The sequence below is a fragment of the Hyperoodon ampullatus genome (assembly GCF_949752795.1).
Source record: "Hyperoodon ampullatus genome assembly, chromosome: 8".
NCBI classification, from domain to species: Eukaryota; Metazoa; Chordata; class Mammalia; order Artiodactyla; family Ziphiidae; genus Hyperoodon; species Hyperoodon ampullatus.
In genome coordinates this window covers 81,794,336-81,813,839 of record NC_136921.1, presented here as the reverse complement: position 1 = coordinate 81,813,839, position 19,504 = coordinate 81,794,336, and the positions used below count along the sequence as shown (strand labels likewise).

General features: G+C 37.5%; 1 protein-coding gene across 4 annotated transcripts in view; it reads left to right on the top strand.

The window, feature by feature from the left end:
* The window catches only part of SCN9A (sodium voltage-gated channel alpha subunit 9), a gene marked incomplete at both ends in the record, with an annotated part of 91,494 nt that overhangs the window by 24,236 nt on the left and 47,754 nt on the right, over positions 1–19,504 (top strand). For all 4 annotated transcript variants that reach the window (XM_079710440.1, XM_079710438.1, XM_079710439.1 and 1 more), the window contains 5 exons: positions 1,673–1,802; positions 2,998–3,236; positions 5,259–5,432; positions 13,587–13,943; positions 17,006–17,482. In XM_079710440.1, coding sequence (XP_079566566.1) covers positions 1,673–1,802; positions 2,998–3,236; positions 5,259–5,432; positions 13,587–13,943; positions 17,006–17,482 — 1,377 coding nt within the window. The remainder of the gene's footprint in view (positions 1–1,672; positions 1,803–2,997; positions 3,237–5,258; positions 5,433–13,586; positions 13,944–17,005; positions 17,483–19,504) is intronic.

Below are 19,504 nucleotides of genomic sequence, written 5' to 3'. Positions count from 1 at the left end.
CACACATATTTTCGTTTGGTTTGAAAGAATGCATGTGCTTTTAGGTCACCTGTGACCTCTATGCTTGCACAATACAGCTTCAGCCCTCTGTCAAGGTATTTTTCCTTATCAAACGAGCATGTTAAATTTCCATAGGATCAGATCTTTGTTGTGTTTTGCTTTTCAACAATGTGTATTACCTGTAAAAGATTATATAATGTGTATCAGATTTGGAGATTATTTCCTATTTTTAAATGAAATGTTTCATTTAATACTTTATTTTTACCCACAGAAAAAATCAGTAGCACTCTAAATCCTGAAACTAAAACTACAAAACTTGAGTAATTAGTGGATACTTTAAGATTCAATAGAAATGCAAAACATAATAGTGGAATAATGTACAGTTTAGATGAAAAAATTGCATGAGAAATAATATAAACTTGACACCTGAGACATGTCTACATGGAGAACAAATTATTTAATCAACACAGCTGATTGTTTGGGGGAAAAAGAAATCTCTGCTTCTGGGAAGTCAGTAAATTAGAGAGTATATCAGAGAAAACATGGTTATAGAAAGATTTCTATATAAAGCCACCTGCATTATGTGTGTGTGTCTTTGCACATAAACATACATGCATACATACACACATACATATATTTTTGCCTGTTTGTCAGTGTTTTAATATGTACACAAATATAACTATATCTAAACAACCATACAACTTTACAACTCTAGATCTGTATATCTATATATATGTAGAATGGTGTATATGTTTGTGTGTATACACATGTACATACATACCACACACAACTAGATAGATGATAAATGTAGACTTGTATAAGTTGTTTGTGTGTATATATATGTGTGTGAGCATGTGTATGTGTGTGTGTGTGTATTGTTGGCCTGCACTGAACTGGCATAGTGTTTTAACTTTGAATTAGTTGCTAAGATTTAGAAATAAGACATCTTCACATAAAAATGGGTATACCTGGTAAGACTGAGCTCATATTCCTGCATAGCAGCAATCCTTTAGAGCTGGAGAGTGGTCACCTCTTTTAGATGGAGCTTATATCTCCATTTTGCTACAGTTTCCATCAGTCTTAATTGTCCTTTTCCAACTGAGTCATTTATCCTCATAGCCTCAGAGCAGTTCATGAGATCTTCCTTGGCAGTGAGAAACAGTCATTACAGTTGCCTCTGTTATTGCTGAACCTTAACAAAGAATAATTACAGAAATTTAATTTAACCTAGAAATCCAGGTTCTACCCCTTTACGCACATGCCACTTACAACAATTGTGTAGCTGTTTACACGTAGGATTCTTACATAGTAAAACTATCTGAATAAATTGGAAATACCCTGAAAGATAGATAATGATAGTGAATTTAACAATGAAAGCAGCTCATTTTATTTTTTATTTCCTAAGTACTAATTCATTTAATATTCATAGCAAGATTGTAAGGCAAGTGCTATGATTATCCCCATTTTACCAATATGAAATGGAGTCAGAGAGGTTAAGTAACTCTCCTATGATACACAGCCTGCAATTAGCAGAGCCATGATTCGAATCAACAATCTAGACTCTACTTTTAATTACTCACTACAACTCTGTGAGCAAGATTTATTAGAATTCCATTTACAATTTATTAGAATTCCATTCTTAAAACTGTAATTAATCATCTTTTTTTTTCAGGGTACAAACCATCAAATAAACAAGAAAAGACGTTCCAGTTCTTACCTCCTTTCTGAGGATATGTTGAATGATCCCAATCTCAGACAAAGGGCAATGAGTAGGGCAAGCATATTAACAAACACTGTAGAAGGTACGGAATAATATTCTCTTTACCATACAGATTTTTAACAAAATTCAGGTAAGTCCTAGTCAGCCTTAAATAGATATAACAAGTTCTTAGAAAGAATTCAAAGAATATAAAATGGTTATAAACAATGGTAAGGCTAACCAATGGACACTAAAGGAATTGTCTTTATGTGCTTAAAAAGTGGATAAAGTTATTTGTGATTAAAGACAGGCTTTGGGCGATATGCCTTTCAAAGATAGATAGCTTTATGGTACTAAATGAAGAAAGGGAAGTTAACCCAGGCCTGTGTGCTTCTCTCACTATGTATTCTTCGAAACTTTATCTAATCTCTTGGAATTGATCATCTTTCTGAAATGTGAGAAAATAATACAAACTTCCAGGTGTTTATAAATTGCTGCCTCTGAGCACCTTCTATAAAATTGCAAAATGGTAATATGTGACATGATGTCTGTTAAGATTGTGATCCAAAGGAATTAGAGAAAGCAGTTCAGAGAATATGATGTGAATATTAGTGGTTGGTCAAAGGGTGGCAATTTAAAAAATGTGTTGACTCCCACCTTCTCTCCCCACAATGTGCCCCAGGTCTTACCTTGTCCACGGGCTACCACCTCATCCCCCGACATACCCATGATGGGCCCAAAGTTTTCACCCACCTCCTAAATATATGATGAGAACTAAATGGGCTAATGGTGTTTAGTGCCTATTGCATGAGTCACTCTATAAATTATTTCCAGTCTCTTGGTTCTGGGATTGTTTTCACCTGTGAACTAACAAGAGCTTTTCCTGGAGAGAGTAGAGGTGTGTTATTGTTGTAATGGGTTAAGGACACAGGGGAAAGTATGTATACTGGTATACATACATTTATCTTAAAAATATACGTATCTCCATTAAGAAAACATCAATTCTCTTGTTTACTGTCATATGTTAAGTATATGTTTCTCTCAGAGATATCCATATCTGCTCTCATTCATTAATTTCACTACCTTCTCCTTGGTTGATCTAGTAAATGAACGTGTGATATAAGATTTTTCTGTAACATGCTATGCTTTCATAGAAACAGTACTGTTAAATTTGCAAAGTCTAAACAGAAGACTTGTTTCAGTGTTAAAGTATACTGCTGATTTGTATCTGGTGAGGAATAAAAAGTATACAATAAGCAAATGATTGACTTGGTGTTCTCTGTTGTTTTTCCTCCCAGAACTCGAGGAGTCCAGACAAAAATGTCCACCTTGGTGGTACAGATTTGCACACACATTCTTGATCTGGAATTGCTCTCCATATTGGATAAAATTCAAAAAACTTATCTATTTTATTGTAATGGATCCTTTTGTAGATCTTGCTATTACCATTTGCATAGTTTTAAACACACTGTTCATGGCTATGGAACATCACCCGATGACTGATGAATTCAAAAACGTGCTCACTGTGGGAAATTTGGTAAGTCTCTTAATGTGGGTTATGTTTCCAGAGCTGCTCTTTTTGTTTGTCATGATTGTCGTTTCTTTTTTTGAAGTCAGATGGATATTTAGCTAGGTAATTAGGCATCTCCAGAATTCACAGTATGAATCATTGTACAGAGTCAAGTTTCTGGTGATAGTTACTATTTTAAAATAATTTTGCAGTAATATTGAGGCCTATAAATAACAATACTATTTCCATAACGAGTCACATCTTGGGAGTTGATAGTGTGTTCTGTTTTTCTGCTGGCATGTCTCTTAGTAGCAACACTTTGAAAATTTGATACTTCCTTACCCATTTTATAATTACACTGCAGCTTCCTTGTGAGTACATACCCTACATGTTTTCAGAAAAGCTATGGATACTTTGTTTTGACATAATAGGTAAAGAATCTAGACCTTTGGAGACCCAAAGTCCTGAGTTTGAATCCTGGTTTTGCCTCTTACTGGTTATATGACCTTGGGAAAATGTTTTAATATTTATAATCTTTAATTTTTTCATTTATATGATTATAATACTTTATTTATAAAATAATAATAATTCATTAATATAATGATAATGATATTTTATATATCATATTATTGAGAGGAATAAACACTTTCTACTTATCATCCTGGCATATAGTAAGTACTCAACAAATCAAACCTATTGTCGTCATCACCATCATACTTTCAATGAATCAGCAGAAACAAGCCTTAAGAACAAGAATATTTAGAAACCAGAATGATTAAACTGGACACAGAAGACATAAGGGCAGACTAGGAGGATTCTAGTAGGAAAGTTGATGCACTTTAATGTGCAGAGTTGATCACACTCAAGTTAATTAATGCCTTATGGCAAATAGAAAGTGCTAGTTTCCAACAATCTGCATGAACCAGGCAGAAGTACTATTTCACAGCCAAAAGGTCCCAACTTATGACTCTTCATAAATCATGAGAGACTCTGGACGTCTTTGCAAATGTCTGTATGAGATAATTTTACTTTTGCCGTGGTCCCAAACCACTTGGTCTTTGAAGTCAAAGAGTGTTTCTGAGTTGGTCGTCTCTCTAAAATTTCTTATGAATATTCCCAGTCAGGATGTTTAAAACTCATGTGCTCTAAGTTAGCATTCTTCTTTCTATTCCTCACTGGAAAAAGGCAGGACCGCCTAGTTTCTAGTTGTTGGTAGAGGTCCAGATCATGAAAATCAGTACCTTCTTACTGAGTTGACTGCATCACTGTGAATCCAAAAAAGACTCACCATGTTTCTTGTCTATAGCTACAATCCCAAGTCTGGGCGCTTCCTGCTAGTCTTCTTGATGCTGCATTATTTTAAAAATAACTCACGCAGTTATAGAGCTATTTCCCTTTGAACCTTCTTTGCTCAGTTTCTTTGAATCAAATTATACCCGAATGATTCATAAGTCTTTCACTGTTGCCTTTTTAAATGAGTCCTTTGATGCCATGTCATGAATTAATGATGTTTTGTGATGCACTTTTCAGTCAAAACTTTGGAAGTCTTACTTTAGCTGCTACTGTATCAATTAAATACTTTTTCCTTTACTGATAAATCTTTAAACAGTGAGTCAACTTGTTCCTTATTACCCTAAGAGTAGTCAGACCAGAAAAAAAGACTGGCTCCAAATTTTTGTATCAGTCTGTTTCCTTTATATTATCTTCCAGAATAACTTGTTGACCCACAAAACTTGTTTTGCAAAGATTGCCTGTGTTTATTTTCAAAGGTTTTATTTATCTGAAATTTTAGTATGCTTTTCTATGTTGCTATCTAAAGGTGATGAGAGCTGATAGGTGAGTTAGAGCTTCATAACCCTTCAATGCTTGTATTAGAGCTATAGGACTAGTGATACTTGGTTTGTAGGATTGAATGAAATAATAATATGTTTATAAAGTATCTAGCACATTGTCTGAAACACAGTAAATGTTAAACATATAGTCATTATTATCGTTAGCTTGATTCCATTCCTTCTAATAATACTAGAAAATATTATATTTTTCATGTAGGTCTTTACTGGCATCTTTGCAGCTGAAATGGTTTTAAAACTAATTGCCATGGATCCATATGAGTACTTCCAAATAGGATGGAATATTTTTGACAGTCTTATTGTGACTTTAAGCTTAGTGGAGCTTTTTCTAGCAGATGTGGAAGGATTGTCAGTTCTACGATCATTCAGACTGGTAAATATAAACCAACCTTACCATTATATTCTATATATAAAGGGGTGTTTCTTTGGTTTTGCATTATTATTATTTAAAACTTTTGGAGGCTTGAATCAACAGACAAGATTAGGTCTCAATATCTAGTAAAATAAAGCCCATTCAGTAACATGCACTTAGAGCTCAAAATCACAGAGATATCTTAATTTTAGGATCTTGAAGACATATTCAGTTGTATGCTAGTATAGTTGTAGGGTGATGATTTATATCACAATAAGCTTATGGTTTATAGAATTTCAACCATTATAATATGTTCATTACTTTGTAGATTTTTTTTTATTAGTTTCTGCTTTATAACAAAGTGAATCAGTCATACATATACATCTGTTCCCACATCCCCTCCCTCATGCATCTCCCTCCCTCCCACCCTCCCCATCCCACCCCTCCAGGCGGTCACAAAGCACCGAGCTGATCTCCCTGTGCTCTGCGGCTGCTTCCCACTATCTATCTACCTTACGTTTGGTAGTGTATATATGTCCATGCCTCTCTTTCCCTTTGTCACAGCTTACCCTTCCCCTTCCCCATATCCTCAAGTCCATTCTCAAGTAGGTCTGTGTCTTTATTCCCGTTTTACCCCTAGGTTCTTCATGACATTTTTTTTTTTTTTAAATTCCATATATATGTGTTAGCATACGGTATTTGTCTTTCTCTTTCTGACTTACTTCACTCTGTATGACAGACTCTAGGTCTATCCACCTCATTACAAATAGCTCAGTTTCATTTCTTTTTATGGCTGAGTAATATTCCATTGTATATATGTGCCACATCTTCTTTATCCATTCATCCGATGATGGACACTTAGGTTGTTTCCAGCTCCGGGCTATTGTGAATAGAGCTGCAATGAACATTTTGGTACATGTCTCTTTTTGAATTATGGTTTTCTCAGGGTATATGCCTAGTAGTGGGATTGCTGGGTCATATGGTAGTTCTATTTTTAGTTTTTTAAGGAACCTCCATACTGTTCTCCATAGTGGCTGTACCAATTCACATTCCCACCAGCAGTGCAAGAGTGTTCCCTTTTCTCCACACCCTCTCCAGCATTTATTGTTTCTAGATTTCTTGATGATGGCCATTCTGACTGGTGTGAGATGATATCCCATTGTAGTTTTGATTTGCATTTCTCTAATGATTAATGATGTTGAGCATTCTTTCATGTGTTTGTTGGCAGTCTGTATATCTTCTTTGGAGAAATGTCTATTTATGTCTTCTGTCCATTTTTGGATTGGGTTGTTTGTTTTTTTGCTATTGAGCTGCATGAGCTGTTTATAAATTTTGGAGATTAATCCTTTGTCAGTTGCTTCATTTGCAAATATTTTCTCCCATTCTGAGGGTTGTCTTTTGGTCTTGTTTATGGTTTCCTTTGCTGTGCAAAAGCTTTGAAGTTTCATTAGGTCCCATTTGTTTATCTTTGTTTTTAGTTCCATTTCTCTAGGAGGTGGGTCCAAAAGGATCTTGCTGTGATTTATGTCATAGAGTGTTCTACCTATGTTTTCCTCTAAGAGTTTGATAGTTTCTGGCCTTACATTTAGGTCTTTAATCCATTTTGAGCTTATTTTTGTGTATGGTGTTAGGGAATGATCTAATCTCATACTTTTACATGTCCCTGTCCAGTTTTCCCAGCACCACTTATTGAAGAGGCTGTCCTTTCTCCACTGTACATTCCTGCCTCCTTTATCAAAGATAAGTTGGCCATATGTGCGTGGGTTTATCTCTGGGCTTTCTATCCTGATCCACTGATCTATCTTTCTGTTTTTATGCCAGTACCACACTGTCTTAATTACTGTAGCTTTGTAGTATAGTCTGAAGTCAGGCAGCCTGATTCCTCCAGCTCCGTTTTTCGTTCTCAAGATTGCTTTGGCTATTCGGGGTCTTTTGTTTTTCCAAACAAATTTTGAAATATTTTGTTCTAGTTCTGTGAAAAATGCCAGTGGTAGTTTGATAGGGATTGCATTGAATCTGTAGATTGCTTTGGGTAGTAGAGTCATTTTCACAATATTGATTCTTCCAATCCAGGAGCATGGTATATCTCTCCATCTATTTATATCATCTTTAATTTCTTTCATCAGTGTCTTATAATTTTCTGCATACAGGTCTTTTGTCTCCTTAGGTAGGTTTATTCCTAGATATTTTATTCTTTTTGTTGCAATGGTAAATGGGAGTGTTTTCTTGATTTCATTTTCAGATTTTTCATCATTAGTGTACAGGAATGCCAGAGATTTCTGTGCATTAATTTTGTATCCTGCTACTTTACCAAATTCATTGATTAGCTCTAGTAGTTTTTCGGTAGCATCTTTAGGATTCTCTATGTATAGTATCATGTCATCTGCAAACAGTGACAGCTTTACTTCTTCTTTTCCAATTTGGATTCCTTTTATTTCCTTTTCTTCTCTGATTGCTGTGGCTAAAACTTCCAAAACTATGTTGAATAAGAGTGGTGAGAGTGGGCAGCCTTGTCTTGTTCCTGATCTTAGTGGAAATGGTTTCAGTTTTTCACCATTGAGGACAATGTTGGCTGCGGGTTTGTCATATATGGCCTTTATTATGTTGAGGAAAGTTCCCTCTATGCCTACTTTCTGCAGGGTTTTTATCATAAATGGGTGTTGAATTTTGTCAAAAGCTTTCTCTGCATCTATTGAGATGATCATATGGTTTTTCTCCTTCAACTTGTTAATATGGTGTATCACATTGATTGATTTGCGTATATTGAAGAATCCTTGCATTCCTGGAATAAACCCCACTTGATCATGGTGTATGATCCTTTTAATGTGCTGTTGGATTCTGTTTGCTAGTATTTTGTTGAGGATTTTTGCATCTATGTTCATCAGTGATATTGGCCTGTAGTTTTCTTTCTTTGTGACATCCTTGCCTGGTTTTGGTATCAAGGTGATGGTGGCCTCGTAGAATGAGTTTGGGAGTGTTCCTTCCTCTGATATTGTTTGGAAGAGTTTGAGAAGGATGGGTGTTAGCTCTTCTCTAAATGTTTGATAGAATTCGCCTGTGAAGCCATCTGGTCCTGGGCTTTTGTTTGATGGAAGATTTTTAATCACAGTTTCAATTTCAGTGCTTGTGATTGGTCTATTCATATTTTCTATTTCTTCCTGAGTCAGTCTTGGTAGGTTGTGCATTTCTAAGAATTTGTCCATTTCTTCCAGGTTGTCCATTTTATTGGCATAGAGTTGCTTATAGTAATCTCTCATGATCTTTTGTATTTCTGCAGTGTCAGTTGTTACTTCTCCTTTTTCATTTCTAATTCTACTGATTTGAGTCTTCTCCCTTCTTTTCTTGATGAGTCTGGCTAATGGTTTGTCAATTTTGTTTATCTTCTCAAAGAACCAGCTTTTAGTTTGGTTGATCTTTGCTATCGTTTCCTTCATTTCTTTTTCATTTATTTCTGATCTGATCTTTATGATTTCTTTCCTTCTGCTAACTTTGGGGGTTTTTTGTTCTTCTTTCTCTAATTGCTTTAGGTGCAGGGTCAGGTTGTTTACTCGGAATGTTTCCTGTTTCTTAAGGTGGGATTGTATTGCTATAAACTTCCCCCTTAGAACTGCTTTTGCTGCGTCCCATAGGTTTTGGGTCGTCGTGTCTCCATTGTCATTTGTTTCTAAGTATTTCTTAATTTCCTCTTTGATTTCTTCAGTGATCACTTCATTATTGAGTAGTGTATTGTTTAGCCTCCATGTGTTTGTATTTTTTACAGATCTTTTCCTGTAATTGATGTCTAGTCTCATAGCATTGTGGTCGGAAAAGATACTTGATACAATTTCAATTTTCTTAAATTTACCAAGGCTTGATTTGTGACCCAAGATATGATCTATCCTGGAGAATGTTCCATGAGCACTTGAGAAAAATGTGTATTCTGTTGTTTTTGGGTGGAATGTCCTATAAATATCAATTAAGTCCATCTTCTTTAATGTATCATTTAAAGCTTGTGTTTCCTTATTTATTTTCACTTTGGATGATCTGTCCATTGGTGAAAGTGGGGTGTTAAAGTCCCCTACTATGATTGTGTTACTGTCGATTTCCCCTTTTATGGCTGTTAGTATTTGCCTTATGTATTGAGGTGCTCCTATGTTTGGTGCATAAATATTTACAATTGTTATATCTTCTTCTTGGATCGATCCCTTTATCGTTATGTAGTGTCCTTCTTTGTCTCTTCTAATAGTCTTTATTTTAAAGTCTATTTTGTCTGATATAAGAATTGCTACTCCAGCTTTCTTTTGATTTCCATTTGCATGGAATATCTTTTTCCATCCCCTTACTTTCAATCTGTATGTGTCTCTAGGTCTGAAGTGGGTCTCTTGTAGACAGCATATATATGGGTCTTGTTTTTGTATCCATTCAGCCACTCTGTGTCTTTTGGTGGGAGCATTTAGTCCATTTACATTTAAGGTAATTATTGATATGTATGTTCCTATTCCCATTTCCTTAATGACTTTGGGTTCGTTATTGTAGGTATAGTCCTTCTGTTGTGTTTCTTGCCTAGAGAAGTTCCTTTAGCATTTGTTGTAAAGCTGGTTTGGTGGTGCTGAACTCTCTCAGCTTTTGCTTGTCTGTAAAGGTTTTAATTTCTCCATCAAATCTGAATGAGATCCTTGCTGGGTAGAGTAATCTTGGTTGCAGGTTTCTCTCCTTCATCACTTTAATTATGTCCTGCCACTCCCTTCTGGCTTGTAGAGTTTCTGCTGAGAGATCAGCTGTTAACCTGATGGGGATTCCCTTGTGTGTTATTTGTTGTTTTTCCCTTGCTGCTTTTAATATGATTTCTTTGTGTTTAATTTTTGACAGTTTGATTAATATGTGTCTTGGCGTATTTCTTCTTGGATTTATTCTGTATGGGACTCTCTGTGCCTCCTGGACTTGATTAACTATTTCCTTTCCCATATTAGGGAGGTTTTCAACTATAATCTCTTCAAATATTTTCTCAGTCCCTTTCTTTTTCTCTTCTTCTTCTGGAACCCCTATAATTCGAATGTTGGTGCGTTTAATGTTGTCCCAGAGGTCTCTGAGACTGTCCTCTGTTCTTTTCATTCTTTTTTCTTTATTTTTCTCTGCATCAGTTATTTCCACTATTTTATCTTCCACCTCACTTATCCGTTCTTCTGCCTCAGTTATTCTGCTATTGATCCCATCTAGAGTATTTTTCATTTCATTTATTGTGTTTTTAATCAATGCTTGATTCATCTTTAGTTCTTCTAGGTCCTTGTTAACTGTTTCTTGCATATTGTCTATTCTATTTCCAAGATTTTGGATCTGGGAAATAGAATCTTGGATCAGCTTTACTATCATTATTCTGAATTCTTTTTCAGGTAGACTGCCTATTACCTCTTCATTTGTTAGGTCTGGTACGTTTTTATCTTGCTCCTTCACCTGCTGTGTGTTTTTCTGCTTTCTCATTTTGCTTATGTTACTGTGTTTGGGGTCTCCTTTTTGCAGGCTGCAGATTCGTAGTTCCCGTTGTTTTTGGTGTCTGTCCCCCGTGGCTAAGGTTGTTTCAGTAGGTTGTGTAGGCTTCCTGGTGGGGGGGACTAATGCCTGTGTTCTGGTGGTTGAAGCTCGATCTTGTCTTTCTGGTGGACAGGTCCACGTCTGGTGGTGTGTTTTGGGGTGCCTGTGGCCTTATTATGTTTTTAGGTATCCTCTCTGCTAATGGGTGGGGTTGTGTTCCTGCCTTGCTAGTTGCTTGGCATAGGGTGACCAGCACTGTAGCTTGCTGGTCGTTGACTGAAGCTGGGTGCTGGTGTTGAGATGGAGATCCCTGGAAGATTTTCGCTGCTTGATATTATGTGGAGCTGGGGGGTCTCTTGTGGACCCGTGTCCTGAAGTTGGCTCTCCCACTTCAGAGGCACAGCACTGACTCCTTGCTGCAGCACCAAGAGCCTTTCATCCACCCGGCTCAGAATAACAGTGAGAAAAAGTAGAAAGAAATAATTAGTAGAAGAAAGAAAGAGAGATTGAAAGAAAGGAAGAAGGGAAGTAAGGAAGGAAGGAAGAAAGAAAGAAAGGAGGGAGGGAGGGAGGGAGGAAAGAAAAAGAAAGTGGAAAGAAGAAGGGTGGGAGGGAGGGAGGGATGGAGGAAAGAAAAAGAAAGAAGGAAAGGAGGAGCGGAGGGAGGGAGGGAGGAAGGGAAGAGAGGAAAAAAAGAAAGAGCAGGTAAAGTAAAATAGAATAAAGTATGAAATATAGTAGCGTTATTAAAATTAAAAAGTAATTATTGAAAAAAAACACGGACCGAAAGAACCCTGGGACATATGGTGGAAGCAAAGCTATACAGAGAGAATCTTACACAGAAGATTACACATACACATTCACAAAAAGAGAGCAGGGGGAAAAATCAAAAATCTTGCTCTCCAAGTCCACCTCCTCGATTTGGGATAATTCGTTGTAAAAAGAGGAAAAGGGCGAAAAGTCTGAAATCTTGCTAAGTCCACCTCCTTAATTTGAGATAATTCGTTGTAAAAAGAGGAAAAAAAAAGGGGAGGAAAGTCTTAAGTCTTGTCCTCAAGGTCCACTTCCTCAATTTGGGATGATTCGCTGTCCATTCATGCACTCCACAGACGCAGGGCACATCAAATGGACCGTGGAGCTTTAATCCGCTGCCTCGGAGGCTGCACAGAGAGATTTCCCTGTCTCTGCTCTCACAGCTCCCAGGTCTCAGCCTTGGACCTGGCCCCGCCTCTGCGCGTAGGTCGCCGGAGGGCGTCCGTTCTTCGCTCAGACAGGACGGGTTTAAAGGAGCCGCTGATTCGGGGGCTCTGGCTCACTCAGGCAGAGGGGAGGGAGGGGAATGCCCTCTCCTCGCACACCAGGCAACAAAAGGGAAAAAAGTCTCTTGCCTCTCCGGTAGCTCCAGACCCTTTCCCCGGACTCCCTCCGGGCTAGCACTAACCCCTTCAGGGTCTCTTCCTGCCGCCAGCCCCAGACCTCTCCCTGCACTCCGACTGAAAGCCGATACCCGAGCCTCAGCTCCCAGCCCCGCCCGCCCTGGCGGCCGAGCAGACAAGTCTCTCGGGCTGGTGTGTGCCTGAGGGCACCGATCCTCTGTGCCAAAATCTCTCTGCTTTGCCCTCCACACCACTGTTGCTGTGCTCTCCTCCGCTACTCCGAAGCTTTCCCCCTCCGCCACCTGCAGTCTCCGCCCTCGAAGGGGCTTGTAGTGTGTAGAAACCTTCCCTCCTTCACGGCTCCCTCCCACTGGTGCAGGTCCCGTCCATATCCTATTGTCTCTGTTTATTCTTTTTTTCTTTCGACCTACCCAGGTATGTGGGGAGTTTCTTGCGTTTTGGGGGGTCTGAGGTTTTCTGTCAGCGTTCAGTAGGTGTTCTGTTGGAGTTGTTCCACGTGTAGATGAATTTCTGATGTATCTGTGGGGAGGAAGGTGATCTCCGCGTCTTACTCTTCCGCCATCTTCCTCCCTCTTTACTTTGTAGATTTGATAATTAAAGATTATACCCTCAAAATTGTTCTATGGTATCAAAAATATTAAAAAGTGGGCTTCCCTGGTGGCGCCATGGTTGAGAGTCTGCCTGCCGATGCAGGGGACACGGGTTCGTGCCCCGGTCCGGGAAGATCCCACATGCCGCGGAGCGGCTGGTCCCGTGAGCCATGGCCGCTGAGCCTGCGCGTCCGGAGCCTGTGCTCCGCAACGGGAGAGACCACAACAGTGAGAGGCCCTCGTATCTCAAAAAAAAAAAAATAAATAAAATAAAATAAATAAATAAATAAATAAAAAGTAAAGACTTCCTAATGCTTTTTTCCTCTAACATGTTAGGCTTCCTCCCTATGTCAGCATGAAAAAAATTATGAAAGTACCAGAAAATAGAATTAAGGATAAATTTTCAATTTAAAGGATATAATAATATCTGATAGAGGTTCTATAACAATCCTGAACTAAAATTACAGTTCCTTCAAAATTTGTGTGGTAATTATATGGTGGCAAGTATAACAAAATAACAGGAATATTGAGAGTAGATGAGAATGAAAAGTAGAAATAATCGATTTTAGCTAGGTAATAATGACAATATTTTAGAACTAAATTTTGGAACAAAATTCAAGATTGGAAACATTGAGAACTTTTTCATAAAAATTAATATTAAGCTTTGTGTTGACTTTTAGCTCCGAGTTTTCAAGTTGGCAAAATCTTGGCCAACACTGAACATGCTGATCAAGATCATTGGTAACTCAGTGGGGGCTCTGGGTAACCTCACCTTGGTGTTGGCCATCATCGTCTTCATTTTTGCTGTGGTCGGCATGCAGCTCTTTGGTAAGAGCTACAAAGAATGTGTCTGTAAGATCAATGAAGACTGCACACTCCCACGCTGGCACATGAACGACTTCTTCCACTCCTTCCTGATTGTGTTCCGAGTGCTGTGTGGAGAGTGGATAGAGACCATGTGGGACTGCATGGAGGTCGCCGGTCAAGCCATGTGCCTTATTGTTTACATGATGGTCATGGTCATTGGAAACCTGGTGGTATGTAATCTGATGTTCATACATTTAAAATTCTCCATAGAAAATAGTTACATGATGATATGATCAGTTACTTTTATAATTATAGGATTAATTAGATCTAAAACTGTTAATTATAATGGAATATTGATTATTTTAATTCAGTGAAGAACAGAAAAGAAAATGAAATATTGTCTTCCTTTTTGTGCCAGATAACCTATATTTATATTTTTCACAATATTTATTTTAATGGAAAGTTTTCTATTTTATTCTTTCATTTTGATAGTGATGTCATATGAATTACATCTGTGGTTTTCATGTCTCATAAGTGTTGATTCAAATGTGAAGCTATACTAGTAAATAGAATATGATTAAATTAACAATAACAAAAATGAAGTTATAATGGAACAAGGCAAATGGAAGGACTAGTCCTGCTCTGTTAAAGTCACATATAAGACTAGCACCTATAACAAGTATCAGCAAACAATATGGCCCATGGGCCAAATCCCACACACTGCTTGTTTTTGCATAGCCCTGCAAAACTGAAATGTTTTTTACATTTTTAAATTGTTAAAAAAATATAAAGAAAAATATTTTTTGGCACATGGAAATTATATGAAATTCAAATTTCAGTTTCCATAAGCAAAATTTATTGAAACACGGACATGCTCATTCATTTACATATTGTCTTTGGCTGTTTTACTCTACACAAACAGGTCTGAGTAGTCTCCATAGAGATTCTTTGTCCTACAAAACCTAAATAATTTATTATCGGGCCCTTTTACAGAAAAAGTTTGCCCACCACTGCTCTATAGCATCTCTTTTACAAGTGATCTGCTTCTCCATTAGTGTTTTCCTAGCTTGTACGCCTTCACTGTTTCCTTCTTTCTTATACGTACCTGTTGGTAGGAATTTTCAAGCTTAGAGGCAGGAGATAATTGGGATAAGATGCTCTTCAATGACTCAATTCAATTTTCAAAGCCACCATGTTGGTTTGGTTTAGTTAGTCAACCTAGCATCAGACTCTTCATCAGGTATCCCAGGAGGTTGTCTGTGATAATAGCCATATAGTTAGTACCTTCACTTCCCACTGGCTTGAAAATAAGTTGCTCATTTTTTTTGTCCTTGCAGCCCACATGCCAACTTGAAAGTTGCTAAGAGGGTAGACTTAAATGTTCTCACTACAAAAAAATAATGGTAATTATGAGACATGATGGAGGTATTCCCTAATATATAAGGATATCAAATCAACATGTTGTACACTTTAAACTTACACAGTGTTGTATGACAATCATCTCTCAGTAAAGCTGGAAAAATGAAATGTAATTAAAAATTTGAAGGAAAAAAAGAAATCTATTAACGTTTACATTGATTAGGGAGACTAAAGGGTAAAATGAGCCCTTGGCTTCCCGTCAACATTCCTATTAAAACATACACATAAACAAACATGCATTTCATAGTGAAATATATTTTTCATTGACAATAAAAACCAAAATGAAAATAACCAATTCAGAATTCCTGAATGATTCATCAAATTGTTTTCTATGCTTTTCTTTTTCCCCTCCCTCTCAGATTCTTCTCTTAAACTAGACATATTAACACAGACTTTTTTTAAAATTTTTTATTTATTTATTTTTATTTTTGGCTGTGTTGGGTCTTCATTTCTATGCGAGGGCTTTCTCTAGTTGTGGCAAGCGGGGGCCACTCTTCATCGCGGTGCACGGGCCTCTCACTGTCGCGGCCTCTCTTGTTGCGGAGCACAAGCTCCAGACGCGCAGGCTCAGTAGTTGTGGCTCACGGGCCTAATTGCTCCGTGGCATGTGGGATCTTCCCAGACCAGGGCTCGAACCCGTGATACCTGCACTGGCAGGCAGATTCTCAGCCACTGCGCCACCAGGGAAGCCCAACACAGACATTTTTAACTTGTGCTTTTCTACTTACATTTCTGAGAAATTGTTTTATGTGTGACCAAAATCAGGGGTGAGTCCCTTTTCCTCAGTTTGGTCTAATTTTGATTGTTTAAATATGAGGTAGATGTTTTTGGCCATGAAGAGACTTAAATGAAAGTTTATTTCAATTATCTTTTTGTTTTTTATATAAAACACTTTTAAAATATGATTTACATATTTTTAGCCCTCTGTAAGAATTCGTTTTTTTTTTTTTCTTTCCACAATGTTCAGTTCACCTGGACCCTTACCTCCAGGAGGAAAAACAGAAATAGTTTGCACACAAACAGAACTTTGCTTCAAGTCAGAGTTGTCTTGACCTGGAGTTGTCCGGGGCGAAAATGATTGGCAGTGAAGCCACCCAATCATAATGCCATTGTCTCATTTGAATTGGGTTCAATGGGCAGGTCTTTTTCTTTGTTTTAAAAGCTTCATTAAGGGACTTCCCTGGCAGTCCAGTGGTTAGAACTCCATGCTTCCACTGCAGGGGCCACGGGTTTGATCCCTGGCCAGGGAACTAAGATCCCACATAACACACAGCGCAACCAAAAAAAAAAGAGCCTCATTAAGTTGCAAGTTGGCAAAATTCTCAGACAGAATATTTTATTACAGGAGCTCTGTAAGTATTATGTGTTCCATTTGTTGTAATAAGTGACATTTATCTCCTGGGAAAAGTGAACACAGATCTTGGCTTAAGTTACCTTCAGCACAATAGACACTAATCACAATTTTCTTGTTCTACTTGTTTCTCACAGGTAACAAATATCAATTAAAGGTAATGTTAGAAGAGCTATGTAGACCCATAAAAGGGAGTTTGGACAAGGGATTCCTGCTGTAGAAAGGAACTTAGGAATGACATCATGGTAATGGTGAGGGAGCATTCTCTTTGCTCCTCATACCCTTTAAAGGGTATGGCTGACCTCTGCTCCCCAGAGTTCACAGAAGCTCAGACATAGAGAGACTGATGAGAACTCTAGCTTCTCCTCTATACCTATCGTATGTTCTTATCTATGGGCGAAAAAGTGCAGGGCTCTTCATTGCTGGTTTGGATTTTGGCCTGTATTTCAGAAAACTGCACTTATTTTCATTTTTATTTCCTGTCTCCCTTTTTCTCCACACCCTATCCCCACCCTGACATAGGTCCTCAACCTATTTCTTGCTTTATTATTGAGCTCATTTAGTTCAGACAATCTTACAGCAATTGAAGAAGACACTGATGCAAACAACCTCCAGACTGCAGTGGCTAGAATTAAGAAGGGAATAAATTATGTGAAACAAACCTTACGTGAATTTATTCTAAAAGCATTTTCCACAAAGCCAAAGATTTCCAAAGAGATAAGACGAACAGAAGATCTAAATTTTAAGAAGGAAAACTACATCTCTAACCACACACTTGCTGAAATGAGCAAGGATCACAATTTTCACAAAGAAAAAGATAAAACCAGTGGTTTTGGAAAAAGCATGGACAAATACTTGGTGGAAGAAAGTGATTGTCAATCATTTATTCATAATGCCAGCCTCACAGTGACAGTGCCAATTGCACCTGGGGAATCTGATTTGGAAATTATGAATACTGAGGAACTTAGCAGTGATTCAGATAGTGAATACAGCAAAGGGGTAAGATTGTTTTATACACATTTTGTTTCATGTTATTAACTAGTATGAAATGAGTTAAAATTTCAGATTTTTTGCTGTCCTCAGTTTATTCTAATATTGCATACTAATGAGTAGTTTGTGTGTATGTGAATTTATACTGTAGCTTCCTGAAGGTTCATATGGTAAGGTTTTACTTACTGGTTCATCATAACTGATATAATCCATTTAGCAAAATTTGAAAGTACCAGGTATCTTTAAGTCTTCCCTTCCTTTATTCCCTGTTTGTTATCAATCGTAAAGTCATATACCATCTCCTTTCACAGTGTCTGTTGAATCCACAGCTCCTGTTCATCACCTTTGCCTTTGCCCTCTTTACTTCTTGCTGAAACCATTCCACATGGATTCCCCACTGGTGTCTCTGCCTCCATTTTTCATCTACTCTAATCCACTTGTTTGATTAATTTTACTTAGGTTCAATCCTAATCATACTTCTCCTTTGAAGTATCCTTGATCCCCAACGTAGATTTGAATTGTGGACCATACATAAAGCCTTCACACCATGGCCGCAGCCAGCTGACCAGCTGTCTCTCCTGGGCTTGCTAGGGCTCCTATGCCTGAACCAAGCCAGTTTCCTTCTGGGCCACATACACTCACAACCTGCATGATTTTGCTTGGGGTTTCCTTCTTCAGTCAAAATCCTAAACACGTACTTCAAGACATAGCCCTCAGCTTCCTCGTGTGTAAAATTATTAGCCCTTACAGCATAGGGTTAGGTGAGGGTTAAATGAATTAACACATGTAGAATGCTTAGAACAGTACTCAGAGTGCTCAAAAGTAGTAGCTGTTGCATCATTCCTAGTTTCTCTTCAAACAGATGTGATCTCATTTTGAACCCCACACAATTTTGTGCCTTTTCCTAGATTTATTATTTAGCCTTGTATCTTAATTTTTTTGAGAAATTATTATATGCATCAAATGGTACTGTAAACTCATTGAAAGCGGGAAACTTTTATTAAAACTTTTTTTGTATCCTCCTTCCCCACACCTGGTTGCATATATTCAAAGCATTATTGAGCTGTATTTTTATTAATATGGAATATAATAATCATAAGTGAGTTTTATCACAAAGCATTTTTTATGGCATCTCTTTAAAGTTTTAAGATATCACTTTAAAATATTTTTCCTTTCTCTAGGCCATATTTGAAAGTATTTGACAGGTATTTCCCAAACATCTTCTATCTTCTTAACCTTATATTAAGACCTATCCTCCATGAATTTGTAGTAGATTTTGGAACAAAGATACACAGCTCTGTGTCTGTGTCTGTGTGTGTGTTTGTGTGCATGCACACCATACAACCAGTACTAGGTGCAGAGTAAATGCTCAATACTTACTTATTGAATGAATAGATGATTAAATAAATTATGAATATATATATTTTAAGTAGCCAAAAAAATTATTTCCAAGATCGCAAAGTAAGGAATAAAATATTTTATTTTTTATTTTAAAAACCTTTACATGGAAGAAGTAATCTAAAATTCAAAAGATGTGGTTGTTTTGGCTTGAAGGTAGAAAATTAGATTTCACATACCCCGCTCAGGAACAGTAATCTGGGTCTAGTCTCATGTGAAAATGAAAACTAATTCAATTACCCATTTTTCTGCCTACGAAGATTATAGTTGTAAAACCCTAACTGCCTGGCAGACTTTATGAATAAGTTTGAGATTCTGGGTGTTAAAGCACTTTGGTAGCTTGGTTTAGTTTAACAAATACTGCTTTCCTCTTAATATTTGGGAGGAATCATTTCTTATCTGGTCGTTTTTTCTTTGCTCAAAGACTGTGACTCTCCCTACATGGATCTCCTTAGTCGCTGGCAAAAATCATATTCTTAGTATGTTGAATTATAACATTGTAAAGGGACTATAATAGACCTGCCCCATTTAGCACCGCATTTCCTAACTGAGAAAGCCATTAAGAGGAAGCGACTTTATCTATAGTTATAAAGCTGGTTCAAGGCAGAGCCAAGACAAGAATCCCAGTCTTGT